The 26,345-nt window shown below is 40.9% G+C and overlaps 3 protein-coding genes across 3 annotated transcripts; 2 read left to right on the top strand and 1 right to left on the bottom strand.

Annotated features, from left to right (window-relative positions):
* Positions 1-1,440: 1,440 nt before the first annotated feature.
* Positions 1,441-14,899, bottom strand: lmbr1l (limb development membrane protein 1-like). Its single transcript, XM_085393682.1, has 17 exons — positions 14,662-14,899; positions 9,636-9,720; positions 7,936-7,969; positions 7,479-7,618; positions 6,936-7,039; positions 6,698-6,821; positions 6,536-6,604; positions 6,381-6,445; positions 5,656-5,728; positions 5,300-5,386; positions 5,115-5,191; positions 4,921-4,998; positions 4,739-4,812; positions 4,416-4,506; positions 4,267-4,333; positions 3,691-3,852; positions 1,441-3,123 (listed from the first exon to the last, which is right to left on the bottom strand). Exons 1-17 carry the CDS (start codon positions 14,722-14,724, stop codon positions 3,038-3,040), a joined length of 1,479 nt encoding a protein of 492 aa, XP_085249808.1. The 5' UTR covers positions 14,725-14,899; the 3' UTR covers positions 1,441-3,037.
* A 1,236-nt stretch (positions 14,900-16,135) lies between these two features.
* Positions 16,136-18,308, top strand: dnajc22 (DnaJ (Hsp40) homolog, subfamily C, member 22). The gene is made up of 4 exons (XM_085394105.1): positions 16,136-16,214; positions 16,679-17,285; positions 17,406-17,698; positions 17,785-18,308. Exons 2-4 carry the CDS (start codon positions 16,736-16,738, stop codon positions 17,959-17,961), a joined length of 1,020 nt encoding a protein of 339 aa, XP_085250231.1. The 5' UTR covers positions 16,136-16,214; positions 16,679-16,735; the 3' UTR covers positions 17,962-18,308.
* Positions 18,309-18,364: 56 nt separating this feature from the next.
* On the top strand, positions 18,365-25,403 carry ikzf4 (IKAROS family zinc finger 4). Its single transcript, XM_085393615.1, has 8 exons — positions 18,365-18,710; positions 20,250-20,304; positions 20,403-20,510; positions 20,624-20,914; positions 21,043-21,210; positions 22,063-22,215; positions 22,354-22,485; positions 22,736-25,403. The coding sequence occupies exons 2-8, from the start codon at positions 20,265-20,267 to the stop codon at positions 23,554-23,556; spliced, it is 1,713 nt and encodes a 570-aa protein (XP_085249741.1). The 5' UTR covers positions 18,365-18,710; positions 20,250-20,264; the 3' UTR covers positions 23,557-25,403.
* The last annotated feature ends 942 nt before the right edge of the window (positions 25,404-26,345 follow it).

Below are 26,345 nucleotides of genomic sequence, written 5' to 3'. Positions count from 1 at the left end.
CACCAACCACTTTCAAGGCTGACAGTGATAGTTAGGGTTGTTTTACAATGCAAATGTGTGCACACAGTGCTCCAGAAAGACAAATCATTCAATCCAGTTGGGCTGTAGCTGGTAAGCTCTTAAGGCTAAAGAAAAGAAAAAAAAAAAAAAAAAAGATTCAAGCACAAACTGCACCATTTCTCCAAGGTGCAAAACTGGTTGTTGTCAAGAAGGACTTTCAGGAGCACAGAGGGCAAAAACCCTCATTAATAAAAAAAACAAAACATGTTTAGCATCAATCACCAGAAGTCCGAAGTGCAATTTTCTAGTCACATTCAAAGAAAATGGAGAATAATGGGTGTAAATTCAAAATCACCAACTTTTAGCCCCATGATTAAATGCATCAGTTTGGGTTTGTTCAAATATAAAATCACATTTAACAAAATCTAAATTTTCACCCCGTTTCTGAAATCACACCAACAGTTCTTTCGTATGCACCTTTTAACTGCCTACAGCATAGGTGTCAAACTCTGGACCGCGGGCCAAATTTGGCCCGCAGCCTAATTACATTTGGCCCGTGAAGCCATACCAAATGACTATTAGAGCTGGCCTACTGGTATTATACAGCTAATATATATATTGTTTAGTATTAAGCTTTGCTTGTTCCATATTCAGTTTCTCAGCAAAACTTGTTTGAGTCCATAAGAAAAGATTCATTCTTATATCTGGAGCAATAAATATATTTCAATAAATATTACTGTTAGCCCGCGACTTTGTTCCAGATTTGAATTTTGGCCCACTGTGTATTTGAGTTTGACACCCCTGGCCTACAGTGTCACTTGCCTCAGAGTAACCGGCCTGCAGATGTCCGAGTAATGTTACGGCGACATCTGAGTTCATTTCCTGTTAGCAAAGGAAATGAAGTTCAAAAACAAAACCTAAACAAAATAATCTTAATTAAAACATCCAAAGAAGCAAAACAAGAGATGCAAGAAAAAAAAAAAATCAACAGGGAGAAATTAATCAGCTGGGGTTTTCTTGAACAGACTTTAGATAAAAAAGAAAGAAAAATAGGAAATGAACAATAGGCGAGGGAAAAGGAATGAAACAAAGGAGGTGGGTGGTGGGGATGTGAAGGAGTGATCGTAAGTGAACGCCGCTTCTCCTGATTTGGAAGGTTATCTGGCATTTGCATCAAAGTGGGGAAAGCATGGGCAACGGCTGCAGTGGCGTCGCGGGTGGACGCCGCTGACAGACAGGCCCAAATACAGCTTTCTTCTGCTGCTGATTAAAGTAGTGCACTAAAGGGTGGAGGGACACGGAGGACAGACGTCTCTTACCAGTAACACACCCACTACAGGCCACATGTTAGGAGATGTAACTGCATCAAAGAAATGAATAAATAATAATAACCTTGTTGTGCGTTCAAAGACAAAACAAAACGCATACAAAGAGGTCAAAAACACATTTTTATTGATTATTGTTCAAAAACATTCACGTAATAGTTTAAAAAAGTAGTATGTAGGAAAATCTGAAACAACAGCATTTCAAGTTTTCTTTTCGAAATCTTTCAGAACAACTAAACATTTTCTTTAACTGTTTGAAAAGAGAGTAGTAATAAATCAAAATGCAAAGTATGGATTCCCAAACAACCATAAATAATAAAAACAACACACAATGCCAGAAAAATCCATAAGAACTTTTTCAGAACAAGTGAAATGAGTAAACCTCAGAGTTGTCCACATATAATGCATACAATAACTAACCAGACAGAATTAGGGGTTATATTGCCATTGGACTTAAGAGATAGTGTCCCCTGCTGGTCAAACCAACAGCAAATAACCTGCTGATACAGCAGCAAAAGTAACCTGTGACACAGGATCACCAACACATATCAGATGATGAGATAATGCTGACAGTAGATAATCTAACCTCTAAAAAAATCCTGACAGCCACATAGCTGTTCCAAAATATTCTGACATTATCTGATGCATTCACTCCAGTTTCCAACACAGAGGAATGAGATGAAAGCAAAATAAACATCACAGAAAATTAACTGAAAACATAACTTTTGCTAAAGTTAAAAAGTGTGCTTTTACATACACAATATTGCACTTTCCCCACACAAATGCTTAATGATTCACAGTTTGATTGGTTTTTTTAAGGCAGCGAGTTCCCACTAGTGAGTGTCACATGGCATTCAAATACATTTTATAAGACAAAGTGTAAAGCTTTCAGTTTTTTGTTTTTTTTGTAAAGTCAAGCCGTCGTACAAAATGCTCTTAATCCTACTGGTAACCTCAGTGTGTAAAAGACAAAGAAAAGAGCTCCAACACTGAGACCATCACGTCAACCTCACATTCCCTGTGTGTAACCCGCAGATCCGCAGACAACTGAACTGCTCTCTGTCCCATCAGCTCCCCACTAACGACTTCCTTTTATTAACCAACATAACACTGGTGCAGACTGGAACATCCAAACACATGGAAGTAGAAGATCTTCCAGTCTTAAAATAGTGGTGGTACTTAAAGAGGAAGGCGTGGGGAAGCCGCAAAGAAAGAGAGAGCACTCAGTCGACCTGAAGGAGGAAGAGGAAATTATGTCACAGCTACAATGCAATATTTTAAAATAACTCTGCTGACTTTCACATATGTCAGACAAACAGCTGCTAAAGGATCCTCTTTTTACAAAGCATGACTTTGCAGGGGCTCTGTTATCGTTGCTAATATGGCTTTAATCCCTTTTCCCCTCGATCCAGTCACACCTGTGACTCGGTAACCACTTGTACCAGTATTTGCCTTTGCAGTCAAAAAGCAGTATAAACTTGGACCCTGATATATTGGTCACTGAACACAGCATCAAGCGGTGCTCCCACTGGACACAGTGCAAACAGACTCACATTCTTCAGTCTCTTCACACGTGGTGACCTGATCCATGTACCAGCTGGCAAAGAGACTGAACTGTGAATGCCTTTAATCCGCCGGGTACACCTCTGAAATGGCTCAGTTTTTAAAGGTTAGGAAAGGCAGTCATGAGAAGGAAAAAAAACCCAAAAAAGTCACTGGATTTTAGACAATCCACTGGCCAGGAGGAGCCTGAAGGGGACGGTGGAGCGTGACACAGTTAAAGGTAGTCTGTGGAGACCTGTACAGAGAGAGAAACAAGGACTATAATATCACACAATCAAAAGGTGGAGCATTACATTTGCAAAGCTAGGAAAAATTGTGATTTAGGTGAATTGAAAGTCTATTAACCACAGAACAAAAGTATGCTGGGAGGCAATGGGAAAGTGCAGCAGAGCTGCCACAGCGCAGAGATGCTATCTGGAGTGTGAGGAAGGGGATTGTGTGTATGCATGTGTGAGTTTGGCGTGCCCATGCTCCGAGTGGTTGTTTGTGTTGGGTGGAGGTTTGGAGGGTGTGTGTGTGTGTGTGTGCTGTGAGGGGTCTAGGGCGGTGTGCCTGAAGGTCCCCAAGGAGACCTGACTCTCCTCCTGTCCCTTTACAATTTCCTGAAAGAATTGTATTCTTTCTATCTGAGGAAGAGAGACCAGCCCATAGGGAAATGGGGCCAAAGGTGGGGAAAGTTATGAAAGAGATATCCAAGTGCAATGAATTTAAGCACAGCTCAGTCTCACTGACAGAAAAAAAAGTATATGCTTACAAACGTTGTTCACTTTGCTTCATAAATTCAAAATGAAAGTAGACTGACCAAAGGCACGGATGAGCTCTCTTTGTACTGCCCAGGTGACCGTCTTTATCAGGGAGGCAGAGGTGAGGCCAGCAAACAGCATGTTGTATAGAAATACAACGTAGAAGTTCCCAAGCCAGTTATATCGACCAAAGTCTCCCAGTAGGTCGAAACGGGTGATCCCTAACACAAAATAACAGAAGCAAAACTTGTGAAAAATGTGCCAAAGCCCCAATTCACCTGCAGGCACAATATTCATGGCATACAAACGCCCTCCTGTGGACATCATTAAAACTACACAAATGCTTTCCATTTTATAGATGCAGTCAAAGCAGAGTCAGGGTAAACTTTTTATTTCATGTAACGTCAAAGACAATTGTTCAAAATGTTGTTGTTTTCCATTACAGTCTAACTAACTTATTAGTATTTCATGCACACAGTGCATTGTTAAGATTGTGCAATATACATAAACATAAACATTGACTATATGCTCAGTCACACATAACACACATAGAATTACAGAGGAGCAAAACTGTGGACAAGGCTAGAAACTTTGAAATGTTAATGCCCCACTTCTCATTTGTGCTTCATGCTTACCAAGAGTGCGTGAAAACACCGGCAGTGCAGAGCTCAGGATAAGCAGTGAAACACAGTTGGCGATTATCTGAAAAAAATTAGAGGTTACCATCTTTAGTGAAAACAACAGTTTCTGGATGAAATATGTGAGCCTGCTGACCACTGGGTACCTGTGTGAGGTTGGTGTCTTGTGCACGAGGCAGGAGGCCAGTGAAGAGAGGGGAACTATAGAAGCCCACCACTGAGGACACCATCAGATAACTGAAAATAATTTTAAGGATAACAGTGGAAGGCAGAGTGGTAAAGAGCACCCAAGAAGTAGGCTACAAAAAAAATAAAAGGTGCTTCCAATGTGTGAGTGTGACAGCATGAGTCAACATCACCCACGCCCTGGTGAAATATCAAGGGCATCCTGGTGAGTGGCTGCGCCAAATGTAGACAACTAATTAACTCTATGTGCACCCAATTGTAAGATGGGAGGATGAAAGGATACAGAATGAGAACTACTTGAACAGCAGCACCCAGTGAGCCAAACATTGAAAAGGAGGCCATCCCAAGGTGAGGGTCCTACAACACACAAAAATAACAATCCTCAATATATCATCACGACTAGCTGTAGCACATAAACCTTTAAAAGGGGCGCATTTATTAATTCTGTTTTGGCAGAAACTCCACCTCCATTCCTCTGGGCATGGCTGTTTCATCCAGCAGCAACTCCAGCACGTTGAAACAGACCATCAGCACACACATCACCTACAGACACAAGAGACAATTACAAAATAATACTTTAAAAAACAAAAAATAATTGTGGTCTTGATAAATTAAACTTAAAGTAGAATTGATGCTTATATTGATAGTCATGCAAGTACCGTCAGTGCGAGAAGCACAAGCATTGCAAGCGGGTAGCCCAGGTTCCGCTGCCATGGGGACGCTTTCCTCCGCATCTCTGTGGGGAAAACAAGAAAGACAGAAAAGCGACAACAACAAATGACTACACTCTGTAATCACTGTGCGAGAACTCCAGCAGAGAGACAGCCTGTTCACCCAGTCTTACCCAGGGCGACGCGCTTACTCTGGACGGCTTGGTACTCTTTTTTCAGAGCCTCCATGTTCAGCTTGACCCAGCAGGATGTACTGCCACCTACAATCACACGCATGATGGTGGGAAGGAGAAAATGTCAACCAGTTAATTTAAGGATGAATATAAAAAAAACAAATAAATGTATTTATATAGCACCTTTCTACACTTAATGACCACCCCAGACTACACATTTAACCACACATTGATAAAGTACTTTTTCCTATAGTCTTCAAACACCTCACATCCACGGCCAATTTTGAATAACCAATTAACCTAACAGAGAGAAGTAACCAGAGGAAACGTTCTTGTGAACACTATCACCTACTTACAGTTGATTTTCCTGGAGAGAGAGTCTTCCTCAAATGTGGTGCAGCTCAGAGTATCTTCAACATCTTCCAGCAGCTAGAGAGGACAGGACCAATCAGTCAATTCGATTTTTAATGAGTTCACAGGCACAAGTTGAAATGGTCATGTTCAGGTGTTCTGACACCACTGCAGTGAAATATAGCACAGACATTTAGGCCATTCACAGCAGTTTTTCACTGCTATTTGGGAAAGTTCAACATGTTAAAGTAAAGCCACGACCAAACAGTAGTACATACTGTTCTTTAAAGAGACTAGTATAAACCAATTATGTACATTTATTACATTAAGTCATGGTGCTCTGCATTTTAATAGACGTTGGAAAACTATTAATTAAACCTCAGAGGCATTAAAAGGTTTTGGTTTCAGAAGCTTCCCATTTTTAAAAACCAACCAACTCATTTGAATTGTTTACTAGCTATATGTAGCTTGCTCATTTACTTTGTGTACTCCCCTGACTAGTGTGCATCAACAGCACACTCAAAATTGATAATTCAGTATGCTTTCTTTAGTTGCACCTCATGTAATAAACACTACAAATTAACAACATGATTGGAACCAGCAGGAAGTGTGGATTTTGAAGATGGAACAAGTTGTGTTAGAAGAAAAGTTGTACTGACTCAGTGGGTTGCTAGCATAGCTTTAGACAACTAGACTTGTTTAAATTCAAGACACTGAGCCTGTGACTCACCCGTGGTTTGACTAGCAGGCTGCCCGTTACACTGAACATTCGTGACAACCCTAAGGGAGTGCACACTGAGGAGAGAAGCACAGAGATGATGATATGCAAAAGCCATAGAACCAGGTTTATAGCTACTCCACCAACTGTGAATGAGATATACTAACATAAAAGCAGCAGCACTCCAAAGAGAGAGATCCCCGAGTACAGATAGGGAAGGTAATACTCCCACAGGTCTGAAATCCAGAGAGAGAGAGATAGAGCATCACAAGTGGCTATATGAAACATATAAAAACTACCTGTCATTGAGGAATCTGTGGTTGACTCACCGTAGAGGCTCTTCCGGGCTATGTTGTCATGTAGGAGGGCTGATGCCACCCACACAATGCCCAGCACAAGCAGGGCCAGCAGCAACAGCAGCACAACTGCTTCATAAACTCGTGCCATTACACCCTACACAACCAAAGTAGATGATGTGTGAGCAGATGGGTGCGAAAACAGGCACTGTGGACTTGCATCTATAAATCATTTTGAGTCTCCAATGTGAGCTTGTGCTAAAAATGCTACCTTTCTGGATCCTGCAAATCCCTCGGACTCAGTGAAGAAATATGCAAAAGGCATGAGGAAGACCAGGGACAAGTTGGAGAAAAGGAAAACTAGGTTCCACAAACCTGTCAAGACAGATTTTTCATTTGTTATTTTTGGGGCAAACGCTGATTAGCATTAGTTTTAGCAGTACCCAGATCGGCCACCATGAGGCTCAGCCTTCCCAACACTGACAAGACTGTATACATACATTGCAATGTGCGATAATTACAGAACAAAATAAGCTAAAATCATTACAGCAAAGGTTACTTTCACATTAATCAGCACCACAGTTCTTCACAATGAGACACTGGCATTCCACTGAGATTGGAAAACTTGACTGAATTGAACAGTGAGGTCACAGCTTCTCTGTCAGTAATAATTATCAGTTTGGACACAGGCCTGTTTAATATTGATCTAGAGGGCATCACTACTGTTCATTCTGTTCCAGTTTTAAAACAGATCTCTATTTGATGTTATGTTTGGTGTCATCCCTGCTTAAAAAAAAAAAACAGACAGATGTACCATGAATAAGAGATCCATTGAGCCACTGCATGTAGTAGCTCTGTGGGAAGGTGAGCAGCACCTCATTGGACAGAATGGAAATGGGGAGAAGGAGCACAGCACAGACTGCAACAGACAGGGTGAATGTGCACAGCCACAGCCTGGAAAAAGAAGAAACACCATTTGTGAGTGTTGTGCATTTATTTATGTTTAGCCTCAAACACCACAGCGTAGATGAAAGGCTACAGTGGCCATGAATAAGGTAATATAGTGCCGGCGTGTAAGGACAAAGGGCAGAGTGACATGGAAGTCACACCATTACACACACACACACACACAAGGCAGGGCAATAAATCCAAAGCCAAATGGTATTGGGTCACTACACACGTCACACTGACTTGGTATCTGCTCAATCATATGGAGTGGGAGTGAGAACAGACTGATACCAGCTAGTTAATCAGTTGTGTTTTTCACTTACGCAATTTTGTTGACAGTGGCATCTTCGACATCATCTACAAGGGAACAGAGCAACACTCATTACATAACTGACAGACCTCAGTTTGTTTTCACATGTAACTACCTGACTTTTACATTGTAGGAAAGCCTAAGCACAGAACACATTCAGTGTGCGTGTGTTTGGGCGTGTGTAGAAGTGCAGCAAAAAGCAACGGCTTCAGAAAGGGGAGTAAGCGGGGGACGAGTATGTTTGGAACATTCTGTTCAAGCAAAACCCAGACTCTAATAAAACTGAACTACCTATAGGCAGGATACAGAAAGAGCGGGGAATTAAGAATACCAAACAAACACTTCTATAAATGTCTCCATTTCCTCTTTAAGCTTTAAAAAATGAATAAATGTTTAAGATCTTGCTACAAAGTTAATGTCTAAATTCACTATTTGAATTTCTGTAGCTCAGTACTACAGTATTTTCCTTACTGTATCAATATTGGCACAGAGGAGAAATATAGATATAGAAGATAAGCCTAAGGAGCAAAAACCAGTTCTTGAATCTTTATAGACAAAAACAACTTTGTGCAGTGCTGTTGCACAATTGTCATTTAGGCTGCAGGGCACAACTGTTCCATTGTTGTTGATGCACAAACTTTTTCAGCAGTGAGCTAATATATAGCAGGTTTTCCTCGCTCCCTATTTTAGAAAAAAAAAAAAAAAAAAAAGCATCTGGCCATCTCCCAGACTCCCACCCAATCACAGTGGAGCACAGAGACCTGACTAGTTGGACATCTCACATCTTCTTCCAATTGTGGGAAGTTATTGGATTTATTATGTAACTGTTGAAAGTTCTGCAGTCACACTTCAGCACTTTCAACATTTGTGTTAAACATTTACTGCCCAGCTCAGCACCAACAAAAGGCCTGAAAGATGACGGGAAGACAAATAAAGTCCATGAATACAGAATTACTTTGATGGTTACCAAAAAAACCTTCATAACATCTAAACAATTCAAGAGCAAAGAGGTAAGAGTGTTACTGTCAGTGTCTACAATACAGATTTACCTTCATGAAAATACAGAGGGTTCACAAAAAGGTGAAAACTTTTAGGACACCACAAAGATGGTGGAGGCAGTGTTACGACATGGGCATGTACACCAACAGTTATTACTTAACTGTAACTACATGAAGGTTGCTTATTAGCTATAGTGCTATTTTTATAATGTCTGTGTTCACCAAAACACATCTTACTACACTTTTCCAGACAGCGAAAAGTCAGAAAACAAAAAGCAAACATCTTTTGTCATGTGTATGGTTCACATGCTTTCAGCCTAACGAGGTGAATACATTTAGTTACTCTAGCCCTAAGCTCACAGCTGCCTTCCTGCTAGGGTGCATATGTGGTACATTCATGTATGCAAACAATATTGATTTTACTGCTTGCCTGAGCATTATTCAGGTTTCTGAAGACTCTTCAAATAAAGCTCAAAAGAAAAATCCTGCTGCAGCCTGCACACAAACTAGAAAACAAAGACTGCTCAAAATAGAATGGGTAATTTCTGAACAACACCTGTGCTTGGTTGAAAAGTATTGCCTACTTCCACCCACTCACCAATGTAGACAGTGTGCTTGTCAACATCATCACTGATTCTGCTGCAGGCAATTCTTTAGAAGCTTTTGATAGAAAACGTTCTCACAGTGCAGTATTCGTGTGTTGCAGAAAACTCACCTGTGACAAACTCTGCAGTCTTCCTGAATTGGTTAAGGATGAGGTAGGACAGCATGTAAAGGCAAGTAAACAGGAGAACACAGATCTGCAGAAGAAACAGAGAAAATTCTAGTGTTATTTTTGCATTTAAAGGTCTGAGGACAGGCATTAAAAGGGACCAGTGTTTTACATAAATAAGATTAGCTATGTAAACCACCTGTCATGCTATGTTAATCAATGAGTCAATGAGCAATAGATTTACTTTAAACTGCTGACATGTCTGGTTTAGTGTAAGTTGGGAGAAAGCAGAGAAAAGACATTTGGGGATTACAGAATGTGTTCCTCACACAGCTTTCCACTCTGGCTATGCGAGTTTGCCTACGCCAAGAGAGACACAGATTACGTCTGAAGATTACCCATTTGGTCCAAAAAAAAAAAAAAAAAAAGGTCACTGTGATAAACTGAGAAGGATTATGAGAGAGTAAAAGAGAGAAGGGTTAATGCCAGTGGGTGAGTGATCCCCCTCCACACTGCTTACCATTACGTTAAAGCAACAAATTTAGGTTAAACCAGTCTTCCACCAGCAATCTGTTGTCTGGGAAAGCCCTCAACATGCCAACTCTAATTAAATCTCTTTACATTAATACAACAATGGATCAAACCGCTGCCTGCCACAGATAAGACAATAAGCAAGCACCAATGGTAGCTCCTGCTCAGAAACGCACCCAAGTATAAAACATACCTGAGCAACTTGGACAAGCTCAGCAATGTAAGCTAAGCTGCTGAACGTGCAGAAGATGTGACCGTTTAATGCTGAATCCTGATTTATCTGACAGCTAAACTGTGTGGCATTAATTTCACGTCAATACATTTTTATCAGTGCAACAAAGTGTTGCTGTGAGTCATGAATGAACTGATGTTGCCAAACCACAAGTATCAATGAAAACATTCCTGTTCCAGAGCCTCTGGGGAGCCCTGTATGCACAGCACAATGAAGACGTTTGTCCCTAAGGTAACAACAGCAACAAACACAGAGGGAGAGGCTCTCTGCAGAAATACAACGTCGTATAAAACCTGTTGCTAAATCGAGTTTACACAAAAGTTTGTTATTTTAGTTTAATCTTGCACTTGCTGTGTGAGATTAAAAAAAAAAACAAACAGTTGAGAGTCTGTGCGAGAGGAAATGATCAGTGGCAGCACAAAAGCTGCACCATGGAAAAAACAAACGACTGTGCGCAACAACTAATCAGCTCAGTCTGCGTAAATTGTTGAATAATGCAGTCGGATTTAGAAAGGACCTTGTTATGGTTAATCCAACAACAAGAAAAGTAGAAAACAAAGGTTGGGTGAGAAACAGGTAGAGTGTGGTGGGGGGAAAACGTGCTAAATTGGCCATACTGAGAGCTGGCAGGCCACAGAGGGCTGCTGAGGGGAGAGTTTAGAGAATTTCAGGCTCTAGCGTGACACAAAGTGTCAGTGCAGACTATTTCACAATCCACAGAGTAATTCAAAAATTGTTCTGCCGAAGAAAACAAAAAACAGCTGAAGTGCAAATGTTCTCATCTCGCCCAGCCGTGCAGTTTGTGTGAAAATTTACAAAGGAGCAGAAGAACAGAGCAGAAATGTAATTTTGTTTCACCTCATTTAAACATGTGATGTGAATGACAATAAAGTTTCCTTGAATCCTTGAAGAACGAAGACAAAGCATCTCTTCCAAAACTGGACTCGCTTTTAAAGTAGACACCTTAAGCACAATTTAATGGTCTGCAATAATTATTAATTAATACTTAAGCGTTTCAATAGAGTCTCTCAATAACAAATAAACTAAAATAAATAAATAAATAAAAAATTAAGGGGGGGGGGGGGGGGGGGGGGATGATCCATCCAACACATTGTCCTCTGTTTTCCTTCTCTCAAAAGTACTGCAGAAAGTCACTCCTAAGACTCAAACCCATCAGTTCTGAGCTATTATAGTTTTCAGTCAGAGCGCCTGAGACTCAGGTATTATACAAATATTACAGTGCTCTTTTCTAAGCGGGGAATAGATATCAGTGTGTGCTGATGCTGGCTGTTCCAGTTCTCTACTGCAAGATTTTATCATCATGACCTTTTATCGTGCTAGACACTGATCCTTCTTGATCCGACCAGGCTCAGGCTGTGGTCTGTGGATGAGCACTCCTAGCTCGGCTGTTTACCCCCACAGCCGAGCTACGCTCTCTGCGCTTCAATTTTCTACTATCTGCTGATACCCAAGATTATTTACAAGAACACAATCAGCTCAAGTGAAGACATGCACTTGGCTGTAATCGCACTTTCCCACTGATTATTAACTGTTTATTATGCCTTTGGCCAAACAGGTATAGTACATTTCATCGAATTAGAATTTGTTTGGAATTACTGTCGACTTTTAGGAATCCGGTACCAACTGGTCCAACTGGGAGGCTTCTGACCAGAAGCCAGAAAGTGTCATACTTCACATAAATACCGTCCCCCCCCCTTTTAGTCAAGCACAGAATTTTACCACTTGTCTTCACTCCAACAAGATATCTAACTGATTATTATTATTATTAAACTACTCTCATCTGTTCTCATGACAGGCAAATAGCTGCAAGCATGTTTGTTGCATATAGAAATAGCCTTTATAGCATATCTTTGTCATGCACCTATGGAAAAATGTATCTACCCTGTGCATTGATACGTGCATTATTTTTCCATCACATTTCCTCAGAATCAAAAAAGAAGCACTAATGGAACAGCTGCTTGCATGCTTTGGATATCTAATACGAGAGCATTCTCAGTAGCCAAACCAGCATTTATATGCGTCGGCTAAGGACATGTTGTTATAAAAACATCTCTATTGGATGATACACGCCTCGTTGACTGCCTCTGGCCTGTTGGTAAATAAACAGACATTTAGAAATATCAGTGGCTGATGTTTGTAGTCTAACATCAGTTTTACACTAGCTTCAAATACAGAACTGTAAAAGACTGAAAGAATTTAAAACACTGTTTTCTTTTGTTTAGTTTTTGGCATCTCACAATTGACGCATATCTATTATTATATTATTTATGAATAAGAGTTACAATAATTACCCAAGTAAACCATTAGTTTATCCACAGAAACTCAGTCAGCAGCTGTTCTGATAGCCATTCAGTTATTTTAAAGCAAATATAAGTCAGTTTAGCTTCTCAAAGACCTTTTGGAATATTTCATTATAGGCTAAACAGCTGTAAAAAAAATAATCATCAGATTAACTGATAACTAAAACAAATACAATGCAGTAAAATGGCAGCATGGTGGTGCGATGGTTGGCATCATCATCTCAAAGCAAGATGGTGCTGGGTTCGAATCCATTGGCTGTGGACTCTGTTCTACCTGTGTGCGTTTCCCTCCACAGTCCAGAGACATACCTGTTAGGTTGAATGGTGACTGTAAACTGGCCATGAGTGTAAATAGTTAGCTCTACCTCTCACCATATGACAGCTGGGATGGGCTTCAGCTCAACTGAAACCCCGACTTGGATAAGTGGAAAAAGATGGATGGAAGGAATTATTTTTATTTAATTATTTTTGGATATCAAAGAGTTGCTCTTCTACTTTTAAAAAAATGTCTCATCCAGCCTTTTTTGTTAGTGCAAAATATTATTCTCGGTCTAGCATACATGCACTTCTGCCACAGGTTTATGACTTTAAAATAAGCTGATTAAAGATAGGCTTGGCCTAAAGCCATTAATAACCAGAGGTGCTGGGGCAGCTGACAAGCCTGAGAGGAAGTACTGTGATGAGGAGGTAAGCTGGAGACTTGAGACTTGCCACTTGCTAATAGCATTGGGTATTTGAAAGGGACAATGACAAAACAAGGGCATTAGAAGAAATGCAAGCACTTTATTTGCTGTTCATTTGGTTTTGGTTTATTAATAACTGCATCCTATCTATCACTGAAAATATATACCGCCTACCAAATGTAGAATACTATTTTAAGTGATATTTTCCAGAGGATGTAATCTTGCTTCTGATACCTAATGTGGGCAGACAAAAAAGCCACCAACAGCCCTAATGTGCAAATATCTCAGCCTACCACTTAAAAAAAAAAAAAAGGGGGGGGGGGGGGGGGGGTGGTTTCCTAGTCTGTTGGGAAAAAAACCTACATTCTTTAGAGGTTTCACAGTTAAAAGCAAGAATTTGACTCGTCATACAAATAAAAGCAGTCTAACTGATCACAATCTTAATGTATGTTCTTTTGGATTCAGTAAGCCCTGTTCTGATTTCTTTGCTGCTGCAGTGACTCAATCTCCCACAGGAATCACTATTTTTCATATTATACAACTCATCTATACACACACACACACACACACACACACACACACACACACACACACACACACACACACACACACCACGTTGTTCCTTAAAACCTCACATTTTTTTCACCTCATGATCTTCTGCAAACCAGAACGAACTACCTGGAGCTGAGCAAAGCAAACCAAGTTGATGAATCGACTCCTGATGCTAAGATACGAAGGTGATAAAGTGTTGCCTGACGATGCTTTTATGATAGGCTGGTTCAGCAATCTCCAATCTCAGTAGTCGGGCTCCCGTCTGATGTGATGTGAGGGTTAAAGGTCAGGAGCCGTGTGCTTTGCTGTAACTGAACCGAGTCTAAGGTTCAAATAGTTGCTGTTGCTATTATACAAAACTGCGATAAAACAGCAGAGGGGAAAAAAAGAGCATCAACAGTAACAAAATGCTGTGCCTCTCTGCTGCCTGCTCACCAGCTGTATCCGTGCAACAGTTAAAGTTTGAACATGGGTTAAGCTAGCCCAGGGAGCGAGCACATTTCAATCGTTATCATTTAAGTGACTTCAAACTTGTTATCGCTTGAGAAAGTAAGACGTGCAGTCTACAGCTGAGAAACAAAAGTCGTGCTACCGCTAGGTAAAGTGAAATAAACAGCGTTAACTGAGGCGACTTTCTTACAGTGATGCGACGTTTGCGGGGGGCTCATAAGCATAGTCACTGACGGTTGGGTTGGTTCGGCGTTACTTACTATAGTCTCCCGGACACGGTTGTGGAAAAGTTGCTCTCTAACCGACACGTCGTCCGTTTCCATTCTCCGAAACCATAACAGTGTCCTCAGGCTTAAAAGCGCTGGAGGCGGGTGGAATAGTTAAAAAGTTGAGCGACTTCGCATCTTCTCTGGATATGCTGTTGATGTGTAGCTAGCAGAGCTCGCTCGGTTTTAAAGAGCTAACCTGCTGCTGCAAGGCTGCTCAGCTCCGACGAAAGCCCAGCAAAGGAGGGGTCGCAGGGGGCGGGGCCACGGGAGCTTATTGTTTTGGCAGTCCAGCGATTTGAAATATTAATGTGGACCCAGCCTACTTTCCAGGTATGCGTGTGGTCCACACCCACTGACTGAACAGGTAGCTACACTTGGCTAAAACTAATTTAGAGAGATGCTGGTCGCATTAACTTACCCTCACTGATATAAATGGGGTGCACAGAACGTACAAAAATTAAAAAATTAAATGAGAATCATCTCCTCTCCTCTCCTAGACACCTTTAACGAAACGGAATATGACCTTAATGAAAACTAGGTTTATTTCAGATGCACATGGTTGTTTTAGATTGGTGTGCCTAATATATTATCAAACATTTTCTGACTATTGGGGTATTAATATCAGGGTCAATTGGGGTTTTTCTTGGCTCATAAGTGGTCACTGGGGTTCTGCACACATAAATACCCCTGGTCAGTATATAGTTAAGGTAAGGAGCCTTTGTTAGGTTACATCACTGAAGTATGTGTATTTTGTTTTTTATATTTTTGGCCATTTTCCAAAACAAAATGTTTTTATTCTTGAGGAAATTGAACATCAAGCAAGTTGTTCCCCTATTATAGTTCTGGTGATAATTCTTTGATGGAAGGCTAAACAATACCATCATAGGCAAAAGTTTAATAAGTTTTAAACCTTTATTTCTGTCTGGACTAAATTATTATTATTAACAAATATATTCCCGCACACAAGGATACTACTTATATCACATACAGTTAGCCTCATAATCAGGCATAATGCTAAGTATTACTGATGTATTAATAATATTTATCTCATATTTTAGCTTATATGATAATGAATATCACTTTACAAAATAAAAGTGCTTTGCTTTGATTTAAAAAAATACGATATAACTTGAGTTTTATACTTTAAGCTTGTATTATACACCTTTAAGTAAAATTGTACAGAAAAAGTGAAGTTGTTTTAGGCTTCACTGGGGAGCAGGATTATACTCTTATCCTATGCTGAAGTTTAGCATACAGGCCTAAGGCTATGTCCTTATTTTCCTTACAAAATAAACTTAAGCCCTCTTTGAAGCATTGTCAACAGTGTCCTTTTTTCTTCATAAATGTCGCTTTTAGCCTTTTTACTTGTCTTATCAGTTTAAATGATTACAGGCTCGTGTTGATGTGCTTTGTGCACTCAGGCCGCTGCGCAATCCCATTGTCATGATCCAAAGTCCAACTATTGCAACAACATGCAGCAACTTCAACTACGGAAAGCACTGGAAAAGGATTTCTCTGGATAAGGATTTGAAATTATGGGCTCAGTAAGTAACAAACTCTTTTTTAAAATACAATTTGGATGTATAAGAACAGCAAATATCTTCGATTGATCAGAAAAGATAGTTGCACTCTTTGTCAAAAATGGTATGTTTTGGATCACATAATGAGTTGAGTAAAACTAACAATACACAGCATGAGCTAAGATAAATCCCCCTTATATAATATATTATTTAACCAGGGAAGTGGATGGCAGAGATTAAAAATCTGAGTGTCCTGGCAAAGACCAACAGACAGATCACAGAGGAGGGTGTAACACAGTATAGTTATGAAACTAAATAAATAAATAAAATGTTAGCAGGCGATGTAAGCGCATGGGATTAAAGATCAAAGCCAATAAATTATAAGCTGAACATTTCCATTTTAATTATTTGATTAAAGTATAATATAATTATAAAACACTGATGGAGGTTTGGAGGTATAACTAACACTTTTTGTTACTCTATTGCAGGTATGTATCAAGGATGACTAATATTCACCTGTACAGGAGGTAATCTTCTGAGGCCTCATGGTAAAAAGTATAATTGTTGCCTACACCCTGTGGGCAGTAGGTGGGCCTTTGGGCCTTCACCATTTGTACTTAGGTAGAGACACCCATGCTCTGCTATGGATGCTAACACTAGGAGGATTTGGATTTGGGTGGGTCAGGGAATTTATACGCATCCCTGCTTATGTTAGTGAGGCCAATCAAGAAGGAAATAAAGAGAGAAAAAGGCCTCCCACTTCAATCCCTCCTCCTGTGAGTCCTGTCAGATTTGCAGGACAGGTGTGTGTTGGAGTCTACTTTGGCACTGTGGCCATGATAGGACTGAACTCCCTCAGTTTCTTCTACTTGATTGTGTTGCCTTTATGTGTGGGTGCAGGGGTGCATCTGGTGTCCAATGTTGGCCAGCAGACATCCGATCTCCAAAAGACTTTGACTTCTTGTCTCGCAACCTCCCTGCTATTCTATGGCAGCACATTATCTCCTCTTCCTATAAGCTTGGCTGCCAGTGTCACTGCTGCAAAGCACCGCACGTTCAAACCTCCACGGACACCTGGGAGCAAACAGAAATTAGGTGGGCTGGTTTCACCAATCTGAGATGATTGGATGATTTTACTATGCACGTCGATAATAATCATTCTGATTCAGTTTTAAGTGGCTTCCTGAAGTTAAATATTTTTTGTTCCAACCTCAGGTCCACGGCTTTATAGGATCGGTCTAGGTTGGCTGGCCTTCTCTGCCCCGCTGGCTTACTGTATTTTCCACAACACCACAGCCACCCTGTACTATCTGTCTGACTCTATAGCAGCACTGCTGGATATTTTATGGTTCCTGCCTTGGCTCAGAAGTGTGTTGGAGTACCTTCTTTTAATGCCATATCGGATATTGTGTGTGCTTACTGGAGGAGGGTACTATGAAGATGCCTGGAGGAAGGTGCTAGAAATACTGCTCAAAGAATACACTGAGAGAGAGAAAGAGGCACTGAAGGTAAGAAATGCATGCTGTAAATAGGTCTACATTTTCTGCTTGCCATTTAGCCCGTTTCATCTGGATTTATTGTATTTATGTTGCAGATATTGTCTCTGGGAGCAGAGGCCTCTCTTGAGGAGATATCCCGAAGTTATAGGGAGCTGGCCAAGAAGTGGCATCCGGACCACAACCCCAGCAAGGATGCTGAGGAAATATTTGTGAAGCTCCAGGAGGCTTATGAGGTCCTTCTACGTTGGCACAGGCCCAATCGATTCAATTAGTTGCCTTTTATTCATTGGGGGCTTGCTTGCGTTGTCATTATTTTTTATTGTTCATGAAAAAATAAATCAAGGGCACGCACAGACACTTGTACTTTGTGGTTTATAACACTTATCGACTGTGTGTTTCACAGCTGTCCAGTCCATTATTCAATTCTGGACCATGCAGCAGTTTGCTGCCACCTCCTGGGGCTAAAGATGAAGTGTAATTGTAAACCACCTCATGATAACAATTTTCACCTGCTTTTATTTTAATATCTGCTTGCTTTCTGTAAGACGCGTGTACATGTAGTGTTTATACAGGCGCACTGTATATTTACATATGCCATTTTTTGTTTTTTATTAAACATTTGAGGGTCACTCAGCGTATTGCATCAAGTATTTCACAAAATATATTCATGCGCAGCAGCAATTTGCGGTGCAGAGTCCGACATGATCTAAAAGCACACATTTCACCCTCATTATGACCACAACTCCGCAAAGAAGACACGCATCGATGAATTCGGCAATCACCGACTCAGGAGCTCTGTTGTACAATTATTTGGTCTGTATCCCAGCATGGGCCCGGAAGTTGTTTGGGATTCCGATTCCCAGGTAAAAAAAAAAAAAAAGAAAGAAAGAAAAAAAAAAGAAAAAAATCCCGGAGATGCTGTCGCCGCCTGGGAAAACAAACAGCTATTCAGACAATTAAAGGAAAACACCGATCGGTCGCCAGGTAAGGAAGAGGCTCGTGGACTCCGCTGCGGCTCTTGGTAAGACCATCCGTCGGTGTTAATTTGGAGGTACGGCATGTTTTTTAGTAGTTGGTAGGGTGAATGCCATTTGTCGTGTGGTCGGGTGCCATAGCAACGGCTCATGAGAAACATTGTATAGCCCAGGCCAGTTTTGACGTGCTCAGTGTTGGATGACAGCCGCGTTCATGCGGAGGATGTGGACAATCGCAACTCTTGCAACAAATTGCCGTTGTGTCTCGTTGTTGTCTCGACCGTCCGCGAGCCGATTGTTGTCAGAACTAAGCAAATCCAGCGAGCAGCTAAAACAAGTAGCTACCCTGCGTGTGGAGAGCCATGGCAGTTATTTGTAAATGCAGGAATATCTTTTATTGCACATAGTCGCTCGGGTTGGGGCAGCAAGGTTTGTCAAGCAAGGGGCGGCAATGGTGCGCGTCCCTTATTTTTTTCTATTATTCTTTTTCTTTTATTTCTTTTTTGTTTTTTTTAATCGCCGTGCCCTGGTGTGACTGGCGCGTCTCCCGGCTGCATCAGCGCCTGTTGCTCCCCATGCGCGGCCAATGACAGGATATTAATTTTTTTTCCCTGTGATGTGTTGTCTCCGCCCCCCTCCCTCCACGATCACTCCAAAGTCTCCTCTGTCCACTGCTGTCATCCATTTGAGCAAAAGGTGCAGCCTTGAACGTCTTGTGCTTTTGCTTATCTCGTCTTTGAAATTGTGTTCATCGTTACAGCATCGCCTATTCTGGTCAATGACAGTGAGCACAGGCTACTGTATGTCTGAAGACGCTGTAACTCAGCAACGCCTGTGTAGTCTGGTCTTGGTGTAGTCTGCATACCTCACTTTATTTGCTGTGTAACAATCGTTTTATGGAGGCCTGGCATAGATTCAGCCTACTGCATCATCATCATCATCATCATCATCATCATCATCATCATCATCATCATCATCATCATAATAAAAACAATAAGTGCAAATTGACAAACTTGATCCATCAATAAAAAATAATATTGTAACTATGTTGTATCTCATACATAATGTAATGTAATACAGCATAATGCAGTATAACTTCAACATTGTAATGTAATCTAATATACATACAGTGCACTGTTAGTATCAAATCAGGCACATAGTCTTGTTGTGGTTGCACACTGGAATGCCTCATAGTTAAAGCCTCGGCAGCTATCCTCTCTACTTCTGCGAGCTTTAACTCCTCCTTCAGCTCTCTTGGCCATAAATGTGGAGCCTCTCATAGTCATTTGCTTGGCGGAGAAGAATCGAAAGGATACAGACATCGTAGGGGAGACCTGAAGTTTACTATAATACTTTGTCATTTTTTTAAGTGAACTTATTAGAGAAAGCATACATTTATTTATTTATTTTTGAACCATATTCTTGAAGCAACAGGCTGTTGTGTAAAAGTACATTTTATATAATTATCCAAGGTGTGATACAGAATTTTTACAGGAGTGCAATTTCAGTCTGTTTGATTCAGAAAGTATAACTATGAATGGCAAACCATAGTATTTACAGTCTGCCTTTAAACTGTATTTCTGTAGGCATCTGGTGAGAGAATGAATGCTGATGACTGCAATGGACGCTCATACACACAAGGTAATTGTAGATATAAAGGAAAAACTACTGTACGCTGGTGTGTGCTGTCTACAGACTTTCATGTTTACTTTAATAACGTGGGCATATTTGTATTTCAGGTAATGGAGGAGAATCATCAACAGAACAGGATTTTTATGGCGGGCTGCAGGGCCCTTCTGCGAGATCTCCAAACAGTCAGCAGTCCTCACCACACCGCTCCCTTAGTGGTTAGTTATCATTCCTTTGTTACATTGCAGCCATACGGTTGTATAGAATACCTTTTTCATGTTACATAAGTAAGTAAATATATATCTCTTCCTCTCCTTCTCTCTTTACAAAGCAAACTCCATCAAGGTTGAGTTGTGCAGTGATGGCGCTCCACAGCCAGAGAAGAAAGAGGCTGTGAGGATCGACGGCGGGAATAATGACCAGGGAGACCCCATGGAAGAAGCCAGTGCAGAGTTCGCTGGGGCTGGAAGAGACCTAGCAAGCATATACAGTGAGATGGCCAGTCCAAATTCGGCTTCACCAGGACCTATCAGGTTGCCCAATGGGAAGCTCCAGTGTGAGGTGTGCGGGATGATCTGCATTGGACCTAACGTGCTGATGGTGCACAAGCGTAGCCACACAGGTAAGAAAAAAAAGAAGGACCCCCCCCCAGCAAGGCAGTTTTTAAATAAATGAAAGACAAGTATCAGTTGAGTGCAATGCCCAGTGGGATTTGCATCTCACATCCTCTTTCCATCCATGTGTTCACAGGGGAGCGACCATTCCAGTGTAACCAGTGTGGAGCTTCCTTCACCCAGAAGGGAAACCTGTTGCGCCACATTAAATTGCATTCAGGAGAGAAGCCTTTCAAATGTCCCGTTTGCAATTACGCTTGCCGTCGGAGAGATGCACTGGCTGGACATCTGCGCACACATGCAGGTAAATGAGTGACCTCCCAAACAGCAAAATTATTCTTCTTTAACACTTGAGCCAGATTGTCAAGTGCTACACTCACATCACATATGGACAGTTTGGAATCTACATACATAATCTGGCCAGACAACTCTGGTGGATAGCATGGAGAACAGCCAGAATCAGCTGAGAGCTCTGGGCTTTTATAGCCATACAACAGCACCTAACACATCATATACAGTCCATGGAGAGATTTTTTCACAAATGTACTTGTTTAGTTATTGTTGCTGCAAAGTAATACGATTCCATAGCGTGAACACGTGCAATGTGTGACACAGAGGTAAGCAGTAAAAGTGGAGCTCTATTAGAAAGGTCCATTTCCCCCTTCTTTCTATCTCAGAGGAAATAGGTCTTTATGAGAGTTTTCTGTAAAACACATGACAGAATATGACATTTAACAGTATCAAAACAGGAAATCCTGCTGGTGCTCTTGAACAGATATTCACAGGTGTTCAAATACAGTCTTGTTACAGTAGGTCTTGGTCGCTCTCCTCAGGTCTCAAAAGGTTCATTTTCAAAGAAAAGATGATTACAAACTGGATTTCAGTGAATTGACGTCAGTCTTTCCGACAGCTTACTAGGGTGGAACCTTGCGGTAAAGGTTTAGGCGTTTTTTTCTGTCAAGTAACATAGGTCAGTTTCAGGAATTGCTAGTCAGGGGGGAAATCCAAACCTTTTTTTCATTCAAAAAAATTCCCCCAACTATAAATAAATAAACAACAATTAGTCCTATATTTATTCAACAAGTTCCACCAGCTATGGCAACTTATTAGCTATTCTAGATGAAATCAATATAATGTTTTTTTCTTTGAATTACAGTTCCTTCTCCGACGGTGGGAAAACCTTTCAAGTGCAGCTACTGTAGCCGCAGCTACAAGCAACAAAGCACACTGGAGGAACATCTGGAGCGCTGCCATACTTATCAAAAGAGTCTGGACCAAAAGGCGGTTGTCAACACACAGACAGCAAAGGGTAATACATGGCATATAACATAAAACTCACTATTGTTACATAAAACTAACTCATTTCTGACTTCATGCATATTGTAAATGCTAGCTTACACATAATTTGGCAATAGATTAATGTTTGACTGATGTTTTCTGTTCGTAGGTGAAGAGTCAGTAAATATGGGGACAGCTATTAAACCTGAACTCCAGCCAACCAATGACAAAATCCAGTTTGTGGATCGACTGGCTATAAGCATCACGAAACGTAAGAGGTCAACGCCACAGAAGTTTTTGGGTGAGTTTTTTTTGAGTGAAGTAGAAGTAGAAATATATTAGTAAGCCTATTCTTATTCTGTTTGATATCTTTGTTATGTTATACAGTACAAGTGACATATATTTTTAGCTTCATAAGAGCTAAGCAGTTTTACATCCTTGTGCCAAATGGAGACACTGGGATTCAGTTGTGCCAAGACAGCTGGTCAAATATCTTTTTTTTAACAATTTGGGGCACGCTTTGCTTCAACCGATATTTCTTCTTTTCATAGGCGAAAAGCACATGCACCTTGACCCACTCGAAGCACCTTACGAATTGTCGTCTGGCTCTGAAAAAGAGGGAGACCTCATGACTTCACAGTCTGTTGGCAACTCAACTGTGCTGGCCGGTTCACAGCTACACTGTGCCAGGGTTAAAGGTGAGAACCACGAGTCGCCTGCTCTGTCTCAGCTCCATCCCACCTTCCTGTCTGAGCTCCGCACAGTCATGGGTTCCATCGGCAGCAACGTGACCCCTCATGGCCCTCGGGCCCATGGCGGAGGTGGGCTGGCACCAATGTCTCTTGGCCTGGCTGTGCGGGAGGCAGGTGAAGGCCGCGATGTCCAGCCAACAGCACACAGCCACACCACCTCACCCAACGGCTGCCCCGACTCCACAGACACAGAGAGCACAGCAGAAGAGCAGAGCACAAGGGCTGCTGCCCCGACAAGTACCTCCAACAACCACCACCTCCACTACCAAACCTCAGCACTGCCCCGCAGCCATCCCACTTCCAGCCCCAGCCAGGCCAAAGACTTGGACCCAGAGTGGGAGAGAGCGTGTCCTGTGCCCCCCACCATAGTAAAGAGGAGCCCTGGCTCGCCCATTTCTTCCAGGGACACTGTGCAGGTGTTAGACCGGGATGGCAGGCAGGTGCGCTCCTTCCACTGTCGGCATTGCCGCATCCTCTTTCTGGACCATGTCATGTTTACCATCCACATGGGCTGCCACGGCTTCCGCCAGCCATTCGAATGCAACATCTGTGGCCACCGCAGCCAGGACCGCTACGAGTTCTCATCACACATCAGCCGTGGAGAGCACCAGGTGGGCTGAGGAGAGGGGACGCTGGCAGGATGAGGAGAGGTGACTGCTGCTCTATAAAGTTGTTGGCTCACGTTTGTTCTGCACCAGATCAGTTGCTTTAAATCCTGTGTGATTTTATTGTAAGAGAATTTATTGTACCAAGGCAGACGCGAGTGAAGAAACTTAGTACTGCACCAGTCAAAGTTTAGCAGAGACAAATTACGATTGATTGCACTCCCATATCAAATCATACTGCAAAACCCCTGGTTTTGCTTTAAAAGTGCCTTCTTTGGGGATTTCCTCTTAAGTGAAAAAAAAAATTAGGGGGGTCTGGTGCTCAAAAATCTTGACTAGCCATCTTTTCCTAAGTGATTATGAGTAGTTAGCACTTTTAGGAGATGCGGTTAAGAAAAACATGGCATGTACATTTTAAGAAATATATTGCTTAGCGTGCACTAAGAGCTTCATTTTTGTTGCTGCGGAGGGTATTTTGTGAATTGTGTCAGGTACGCTTAATATGCACTGAGAGCTTTGTGCCTCTATGTTCAGGAGGAGCTTTGGTCACAGACAAAGCACAGAAAGGGATTGCCTTAACTCCTACAGTGGTGCGCTGCTGTAGGAATACATATTGTTTACAGCATGGTTTTAACAGTTTGTGGAGTCAACTCAAAGGAAAATCGAAGAGGAAATGAACTCAAAAATGGCAGTTCAGGGCTGAATTATAGCTAAAAAGTAGTTGGCTTTGGATTTTAAAGTGAGCCTTAGAAGACTGGTGCAGATCAGACCATGAGCCATGCAGTGTACATTAAGAGCCCGACTGAGATAGCCCAGGGTGCTATACCTATACAGGATTGCACTTTTAGGTTCCCTGCTTATATATGAACATCTTTGCTGAAGCACTTGATGGCTTTTACAATTTTTTTTCTTGATTGTTCGACTGCACTGATGAATCGCATATTACTCACAACAACTGGTCCTCTAATTTGCAACGCCAGTATATTTCTAACGAAGCCGGCCTTCTACAGAGTCCTACAGCGGTCTGCACTCAAGTTTGCTGCATTGTGTGACTGATAATTAAATATCAGTTCAACTAAAACCATCCTTTTGTGGTTTCGCACTCAGCGGTTAAAGCTGAGATTTTAGACAGTTTCCATAATATAAGTGAGTTAATAAATTATTTAAAAAATAATTAACAATGAATCACTTTGGATATGTTCAGTTGTCACTTGTGGTTATCTATTTAGTGTTGTTTGTTTCAGCCTTGGTGTATTTAATCAGCTATATTCCAAAACTTATCCAGCATATTCCTCAAGTCCATGAAATGTTACCTCCTGCTTCTTTATAGCACCCAAATACCTTATTGCTACAGTATGGTGAGTTATCTGACAATGTTAATATTGGGAACATGAATGAGACCAAACTCAGTATTCTTGTTATTGTGGGTTTGCTGCTTCATAGTTTTAACTTGATTTCCTTTAATAGCAAGCAAAATGTACTTGAAACTGTTTGAGAAAAAAAGTAAATCTAAAAATGCACTTGGTTTGATAAGTAGAGAAACGTGTGTGTGCGTGTGAATGGAATATAGCATGTGTGCTTGTCATTTTCTGCTTTTATCTAAATTGTGAATTATTTTTGAAATGTGAAGTAATTTCAAGAAGTGAAAGTGAGGCATGGGTTTTTGTCTCCTTGTGTGGACTCAATGTTATACAATATTTTGTGAATGATGTAACATGACAAAACACTTTACCTCAAAGTTCAAGATGTACAACTGCCTCATTATTTAAAAAAAAAAAAAGTCATGTTGCTTTCAAAGATGTTCTTGCAGTTACAAATGCGCGCCCCTCGATATTCTAAAAAACTTTTTACTGTCAATAAAGTTACATTTATTGTAAATGGGATTTTTACATTTTTTTTCCTCTCAAGAATATCTTCTTTTAATCTTGAACAATAATGTTACAATACAGATTTGAACTACAAAATGACAAAGATACACGTTATCCTTTCTAGTGGCGAATTTAATATTTTATCTATTACAGCCGTGTTCTTTTGGATACAAATCAAATTCAGACTATATTAGACATATACAATACATTTAGCGAATATGTACAGTGTAGTTTTAATACAATTTAACTTGACACGATTTACATATGTTTGTATTAACCAGTTTAAATGTTAATCTGAGGCGTGTATTCACCATTTGAGTGAATCGCAATCCGCTGGTGAAATGTTGCTTTCCAGAATTGTTTGATGCAATTAGATTGTAATGTGAATTCTTTAATTCATTATTTCTAATGGGTGTTTGTGTGGGAGGCTAATTTAACTAATTTAACTACGTCAATGTCGTTTTGCAAAACTTCTGAGCTTTATCTAAATGCCTTCATTCTTCAAAGACATTCCAATGTCTGAGTTTGGATGTTGTAGATCTTAAATGTTTCCAATCGCTTAACAGATCCAGAGGTTAAATATGGTGTCTGCTCTACCTGGGCTGAAAACTAGATGCCCTATAATGGGCTATGTTGTGACAGCGAGTTTGGGTTGTTTAAACGCATTTCTCACATCGCACTAAATTTTATCATATGCTTCAAAATAAATAAATTAAAAGCCAGCTTTTGAAGTGTTTCATGGTGTCACATTTGAGCAAAAGCTAGCAGACTAGAACTGAGCAGCTGAAGTATGCAACACAAAACAAAAAACATTTTTATCAGTGACTGACAGGATATGGCTTTATAGATTTATCCAAGGATGCACGCAATAATTATTTCTATAACGCTCATAGACAGCCACAGAGTGTTTTTCAGAGAAATAATCCAATAAAAAGA

The sequence above is a fragment of the Rhamphochromis longiceps genome, linkage group LG20, assembly GCF_057381845.1.
Source record: "Rhamphochromis longiceps isolate RC_006_pf linkage group LG20, R_longiceps_female_GT1.1, whole genome shotgun sequence".
Taxonomy (NCBI): domain Eukaryota; kingdom Metazoa; phylum Chordata; class Actinopteri; order Cichliformes; family Cichlidae; genus Rhamphochromis; species Rhamphochromis longiceps.
Note: the sequence above shows the minus strand (reverse complement) of the source record. Positions and strands in the feature narration are given on the sequence as shown.

Bases quoted from the DNA above. Each gene is read 5' to 3' on its own strand.
- lmbr1l (XM_085393682.1), bottom strand. From the start codon at position 14,724: ATGGAAACGGACGACGTGTCGGTTAGAGAGCAACTTTTCCACAACCGT. The intron at 6,822-6,935 runs GTAGCATTTTTA...TTGGTTGTGTAG, and splicing joins GATTTGCAGGATCCAGAAAG to GGTGTAATGGCACGAGTTTA. The intron at 6,446-6,535 runs GTTAGTATATCT...TTCTCTCCTCAG, and splicing joins TGGAGTGCTGCTGCTTTTAT to TGTGCACTCCCTTAGGGTTG.
- dnajc22 (XM_085394105.1), top strand. From the start codon at position 16,736: ATGGTAAAAAGTATAATTGTTGCCTACACCCTGTGGGCAGTAGGTGGG. The intron at 17,286-17,405 runs GTGGGCTGGTTT...TTCCAACCTCAG, and splicing joins TGGGAGCAAACAGAAATTAG to GTCCACGGCTTTATAGGATC. The intron at 17,699-17,784 runs GTAAGAAATGCA...TTTATGTTGCAG, and splicing joins GAGAGAAAGAGGCACTGAAG to ATATTGTCTCTGGGAGCAGA.
- ikzf4 (XM_085393615.1), top strand. From the start codon at position 20,265: ATGAATGCTGATGACTGCAATGGACGCTCATACACACAAG. The intron at 20,915-21,042 runs GTAAGAAAAAAA...ATGTGTTCACAG, and splicing joins GCACAAGCGTAGCCACACAG to GGGAGCGACCATTCCAGTGT. The intron at 22,486-22,735 runs GTGAGTTTTTTT...TTCTTTTCATAG, and splicing joins AACGCCACAGAAGTTTTTGG to GCGAAAAGCACATGCACCTT.